The 6,703-nt window shown below is 35.0% G+C and overlaps 1 protein-coding gene across 1 annotated transcript; it reads left to right on the forward strand.

The window, feature by feature from the left end:
• The first annotated feature begins 1,850 nt into the window (after positions 1–1,850).
• Positions 1,851–5,963, forward strand: LOC117406720 (high mobility group protein B1-like). Its single transcript, XM_034010998.3, has 5 exons — positions 1,851–1,978; positions 4,131–4,310; positions 4,589–4,734; positions 4,897–5,071; positions 5,363–5,963. The coding sequence occupies exons 2-5, from the start codon at positions 4,164–4,166 to the stop codon at positions 5,513–5,515; spliced, it is 621 nt and encodes a 206-aa protein (XP_033866889.3). The 5' UTR covers positions 1,851–1,978; positions 4,131–4,163; the 3' UTR covers positions 5,516–5,963.
• Positions 5,964–6,703: the final 740 nt, after the last annotated feature.

Below are 6,703 nucleotides of genomic sequence, written 5' to 3' on the forward strand. Positions count from 1 at the left end.
CAGAGATATGCCTGCCTATGCTGGTAATTCCAAATGAGAGCCATCAGTAAGATGAACACGTTGATCGCCATCAGAGACAGAGACAAACAAGGTCCCTCCAAATCCCCTCAGATTACACTCAATAACTTCAGATGAAGAATGTTCTCAAATGAGAAATAGTTATCTAGATAAATAAATAAAATGTAAAGACAGGCAGTCAGACAGACAGACAGACAGCTAGCTAGCTTCCATACACCCCAGGTTATGATACACTCAGTAACTAAAAGAGGTTCTAAGTGACATACAGTCTCCAAATATAGGTATATTGGGACAAGTGGTGCTATAAATACTGTAATGTAAGTCTAAAACGCACTATGGAAAGACAATCTGACAGACAGATACACGGTCTCTAAAGGTTAGAATATGTTATAACTTGTGAATATCACAAGTTTAATTACAAGTGGACAAGCGTTATATAAGCAAACTCTAAAATGACATACAAAACTACAGTTAAATGAGACAAACAGCCCCAGACACCGTGAGATTGTGATATGATAACTTGTGCTAAAGTGGCAAGCTCTGTGATTATCAGACGAGCAGTTCCCTAGCTGTGCAAAAGCGAAGTGTCCGTCTTCACACCTCGGCGGGGATATGCATCACCAGCGTTAAATAAGCTAAAAACAACCGATGTGTTCCCCTTACACTACAGCGGTTGGGCGCATATGTTATCGTTGGCGGCACATAATATTACTAAAATAAAACACGTGTGTTTTTAGTACAAACGAGAAGAATACAACAGTCAATAAAATATTGATTCAGCGCTGTCGAGTTGATGCAGGTAATAGTATTTGATGCAGGTAATAGTATTTTGATTGAAAAGGTGTCTGCCAATATGCTAACCCGAGTTGTTAGCCTACAAATTGTTACATTTACCAAATGTAGAATAAATGAGTAGTCATGAAAAAGACCATATGGACCAAGTTTCTGCGTTAAACTTTATAAACATTGTATTGGCCTTTAGTGAATGGTGGGTAGTTATATAATAAAAAAATGAACATTAGAAGTTCATATTATGAATTAAAAACACAATTTGGGAAGGGTTAGACTGATTAAGATCAGAACTGAAGAGAAAAAAGAGAGATTTTTAAAGGTTCGGAAAATCCGGATCCGGTCAACATTTGATAAACCAAATACAGTGAATTGGGGAGATGTGGCAAAAGTCACGAAAATGAATGCCATATTTTTTTCGAAGGTTTAAAATGCATTGCATTTAAATGCATACACAGCATTTATAAGTTAAATAATAAAAATGATCCTAGCCATAGTGAGTTCTGTACTTCCAGCACAGTATTAAATCACTAACGTTTGCATCATTGAAAATCTTATAAAATAGTCAGGCAAGTGTCATTAGGTATTTTAAAGTTTAAAGTAAACTAACAAAGTAAGCACCTGGCATTTTTTTAAATCAAGGACTATCGTGAGATTTAGCTTTAATTGACAACTAATATTATTATCCTCAAGACATATTTATATGGATTACAAACATCCAGAAAACTGTCAGACGAAATAGAAACTGTGTGGCAAATTTAAGTTACCTACAAAACAGCTTACCGTTCATTGAATTGTTCTACTGTTTACACTTCCTTTAATATCTATGTATAACACAGATACTACTCTACTATAGTAAACATTAGTTACACTATCTTGCAGCAGTCCGCCTGAAGCCTGAAGTCAGAAACTTTTTTTCATATAAACGCGCCGTTTAAAACTTTGTTTACGTTTTTCTATAGACAACCAATCACAATGTGCTTCTGATTAAAACAATGGAAAGCCATTCTCGAATCAGAAGACCCACAGAGTTGGCGGTAGCCAATAGGGTGCGAGTCCTACTGAGAGTAATGTTACAGAGCTGCAGACTGAGGAGACTGCGTATCGCTATCTTCCCCAGTTCCCACATACACAGCCATTGCAGTACATTGAGATACAGTGACAGCGCTGGGTAAGTACTGTAATATAGAGAAATTTCAAAGTGTAGGTAAGTAGAAAAGGAGAAGAGCAGAAAATAAAAATACACCAAATAAGGGAAATACAAATATGGTCTGTTAAAGTAGTATTTTTTGTTAAAAACGATCATGTATTATTACGAAAACATTAAAAACAAGATCTATATATTAGCTTTTGACGTTCATTGTAAAATACCTCGGTTACCAAAAATTTGTATATAAAAATATTTATATATATATATTATTTTTTTTATTTTTTTGAAAAGAAATGTAGATGTGATAAATTTATTGTTGGCTTGAAGGTAACAGTGGTGAAATTACGTTCACAATACCATAGGCTGAAGCACACCAGCAAATTTGCAGAACACAGTACGAGAAGGCTGTCAAGTACACCAAGACCCAGATAACTACAAAAACGAATGCAAAAAAAAAGATAACCTGGGGAAAAAATATGGTTAAGAAATGGCAAATTAAATATGTATTTTTGAGGCAATGTTGATGTTACTATTCCAAGTTGGAGAGCGAAAAAACAAACACAATTACCTCAGGATCTGCGCTTTACTGTAATAATATGTCTGACTGTGTGTGTGTAATAGAAAACAAGGCAGAGCCAGTTAAGGGGAGCTCGAAGCGAAAGTGCAGTTGAGTTCAACTTTTTGAAACCGTGTTTTTGACAAAATATTCTCGTAAACTTTGGGATTTGAGCACATGAAATAAAAATTCAACCTTTCTTCTGTTAAACCGACCAATTGTATTTATTTTTGGTATTTGGTAAAAGGTTTAAATCGCGGTTTGAAAAGAGGTGGGTAGAGCCGGTCTGCCCTCTATCGTCTGTAATGGCTGTGTATTGACACAAAGAGAAGGAGCCTTTCTCTATGTTAGTGGATGAAGACAAGCGGCCATTCCGAGCTCATAGGAATCTAACTCAATACAAACCACACATAGTACAGACCCAATGTATTACTATACACCGAGACTAGTGCATAGGATTCCTCGGAGAAAAAATATACAAGATTATACGCGTTTCTAACAAATTTGCCGAATATTAAATCTCGCATGAAGGCGGCTGGAGACATTTGAAGGGGACTTTCTTTCATGAAGAAGCCTTTCTCACAAAATGGAAGAAGAAATATTGCTGTCGTTGCTGACCTCCTTTCTCTCAACGAGAGAGCTGTTTGCGCCATTGCTTTACAGTACTACGGGTCTATCCAGAAACAGCATCATTTAATAGGGAATATTAAAATATGAAAACATTTATTTAAAATTGGCCATTTTTTAAAAAATATTAGAAAATTAACTTTTTACTGGTTAGTTATATATATGTATTTTGAGGATATTTGCACTGTTTGGGGCGTTTAATACAATATTACTGACATTTTCTAAACTTTTCATTTGGTTTTACCACATTTTAAATTATTTTAAAATACGACTTTAGTTGCTGCTGTAAAAAATATACTTCAACTTACGTACTTGCTGACAAGTTAGATTTAAAGTTTTTTTTTTTTTAATATTTAGTTAAGTGTGAACTTTAAGGATACACAGTATACAGTCTTCACGCTTTTGACAGCTCCGTTTTCTGTCGATGATTACAAATCAATCAAAGGTTTTTAAAACAAGTTACCGAGATATTTATATATAAATATATATGAATTTTAATTTGCCCGTGACATTTGAAGAAAACACTTTATTGAATGATATACACTAGATTTGAAGCTCTTTCAAAATATGTGTAGGGGTGTTAAAGTAACATGTACAATTTTGACATTGTGAGTTTTGTTCTTATTGGCTCGTTTCTAATTGTTTAGTTGAAACACAAAACCGGACGTGTTAGTCAGAGAACTTAATTCTTGTTTTGACCTAAAGCTCCAGCAGATAGGAAACGGAACGCCGCAGAAGAGGCTGGGCGGCAGACTTGTACAAGTAGTTAGGAATTGATTTGTCACAGCCTACTCGAAAAATGTTTCTGTATTTATATCACTGTATTTATAGTAACAATACATGTTACATTATTGTTAGTTATGAGTCAACCACTCCAATAGCCTTTATAAATTTAAGGCATTTATCATTTTTATTTTTTAATGAGCTTTATATTGTATATTCAATGCACAATAATAATATGTATTTAATCTTTTTTTTTTTTTTTTTTAGGAATATTATAAAAACACTTGTCTTGCATTCAAAATGGGCAAAGATCCTAAGAAGCCAAGAGGCAAAATGTCCTCATATGCTTACTTTGTGCAGACCTGTAGAGCTGAGCACAAAAAGAAGCACCCTGAGGCATCGGTGAACTTTTCCGAGTTCTCCAAGAAATGCTCAGAGCGATGGAAGGTAACATCCAAAACTCATTGAAATCAAGTTTACCAACCTGTGTTTATTTTTCATTAAATAATTTATGTTGAAAAACAAAACTTGTTAAAACAGTAAATGTGAATGTTAGGTGTAATTCTCTGTAGTGTTAGTATTTTTCCGCAACCTATGTTAACATTAAGTGCATTTTGCAAATGGATAAGATGAGCTTACTAACCTGTTTAGGCTTTTAAGTATTCAGAAAAAAAAGTTTAAATATGAAGTGTTGTTTATTTATTTTTCCTTAAAAAAAATTGTAGTCCATGTCCAGTAAGGAGAAGGGAAAGTTTGAAGATCTAGCTAAGTTAGACAAGGTCCGATATGAAAGGGAGATGAAGACCTACATACCACCAAAAGGTGAAAAGATGAAGCGGACAAAGGACCCCAATGCTCCAAAAAGACCCCCGTAAGTATTCAGTTTTTGGTTTCAAAGTTGTCTAATTATGTAAAATTAAGGAAAACCACATTCTGGAAGTGCAGTTAACTTAAGTTTTTACACATCTGTTTGAAATTAATAATAAAAAAATATAACCTGCAGTTTAACAACTTTTTCTCACTCTCATCTTAGATCTGCTTTTTTCGTCTTCTGTGCTGACCATCGATCTAAAATCAAAGCTGAAACTCCTGGCTTGTCCATTGGTGACGTTGCCAAAAAATTGGGAGGGATGTGGAACAACACTAGTTCTGAGGATAAACAGCCTTACGAAAAGAAGGCAGCAAAACTGAAGGAGAAATATGAAAAGGTTTTTATTTCATTTCCTTTATAAAGTATTGGTACCATAGAAACGGCATACATTAAATGGAACAGTTGAATGAGGGTTGAAGTGTTGCCAAAAGTGGTGGGTTCAAGCAGCTGGTAGTCAACAGATCCCGCTTACAGTTCCGACTGAGTCTCGGTTCCACCTGACAAGAATGGGTGTAATTTCTGCGTACTAGAAAACAAATAAAGTACCTCAGCTTGGTGTACTTGAAAACTTGTCCTGTCACTTTTCTTGCATACGTAGTGATTGTGATACTGTTTGATACTTTTCTAGGATGTTGCAGCTTACCGTGCTACAGGCAAATCTGAAGGTGCTAAAAAAGCACCAGTAAAGGCTGAGAAAAGCAAGAAGGAGGAGGAAGAGGATGACGACGATGACGATGAGGAAGACGACGAGGATGAGGAAGATGATGACGATGATGAATAGATTGGCTTCTCTGAGCGTAATTTCTTGTTTATAAAGCATTTAACCCCCCTGTACACATGTTACTCCTTTAAAAAGTTAAACAAAAGAAAAAATAATAATAATTGTAAGGCGTTGTTTTATGAGGTTTCATTTTAAACTGTACAGTGTTTTTGTATAGTTTAGTGGTAGTTCATAGGCCACTAACATTGCCTGGTACAGTTAAGGGGGTTGTAAAATGGCATTGAAAGTTGCAGGTTTTCATGGTAGTGCACAGCACAGTTCTAATTTTGTCAAGTTGTATTTCTTTTCCAGTCTGTTTTTATTTCTATTTTATTTTTCTCTTGCCGCATCATAAGATACAATTGTTCTTTTACTTTGAATACCACTCTGTAATAGCATACAAATTGAAGCTGTTTTTTGTTGAACTTCTGAGAGCTTCTGGCGTAAATAAATCTTTTTTTTTAATTAACTTTTTATCTCTGCACTGTTTATAAAGTAATTTTGCAACAATATATATATATTTAACAGTACTTGCTTAACACCTTGATAGAGGTTTAACTGGTTCAGTTACTATCAGGTAATAGAGTATGGCTGAATCAACTGCCCAGATAAGAATATACCTAAGTGGAGCAATGTGGACATTAAGTACTCCAGTGTAAATGCTACAGTAGTTTGCATTTATAATAGAGCAAACTGGATCCCACTGGAAACAAGATGTATGTGTATGTTTAAACAGTGGTGCATGCAAGTAGTGCATTAGTCTGTATACTCCTGTAATCCTTACAATATGTGTGTTGTGGAATGCTGTGCTTACATTGTTCAGATATGTGTTAAAGCTTAGAGAATTGATTTGGGTATTCTATGAACAGAATACAGAGAATATATATACCAAACATACACTGTCTTTATGATGAGAACTTGACACCTTTGGTGTAGTGAAAGGTAAAAACCTGGAACCTGAGTTATGTAAGAAAAGCACCGTCTGATGTCTTGTGATGTCTTTGCCACCAAAAACAGTGTTCAGCTGTTGTAAAGTGGGACTTTATTGGTCACTAAAAATGCGGCGTATGTAAAGAATGTTTTCACCTGCCGTTCTGCACCCGCTATCAAATTAGCATTTTGCCATCATTAATCCATTTAAATGATATTGAAATGTATTCAAATGAGGAAAAGAGCAATTGGGTGGGGATCTGGAATACTAAGCGGGCG

This window comes from Acipenser ruthenus, chromosome 8 (assembly GCF_902713425.1).
Source record: "Acipenser ruthenus chromosome 8, fAciRut3.2 maternal haplotype, whole genome shotgun sequence".
Lineage (NCBI taxonomy): Eukaryota > Metazoa > Chordata > Actinopteri > Acipenseriformes > Acipenseridae > Acipenser > Acipenser ruthenus.

What these genes read in the sequence shown, in the direction of transcription:
- LOC117406720 (XM_034010998.3), top strand. Translation starts at nt 4,164, where the DNA reads ATGGGCAAAGATCCTAAGAAGCCAAGAGGCAAAATGTCCTCATATGCT. An exon ending in AATGCTCCAAAAAGACCCCC is followed by an intron (nt 4,735 to 4,896) that starts GTAAGTATTCAG and finishes CTCTCATCTTAG; the next exon opens with ATCTGCTTTTTTCGTCTTCT. An exon ending in TGAAGGAGAAATATGAAAAG is followed by an intron (nt 5,072 to 5,362) that starts GTTTTTATTTCA and finishes ATACTTTTCTAG; the next exon opens with GATGTTGCAGCTTACCGTGC.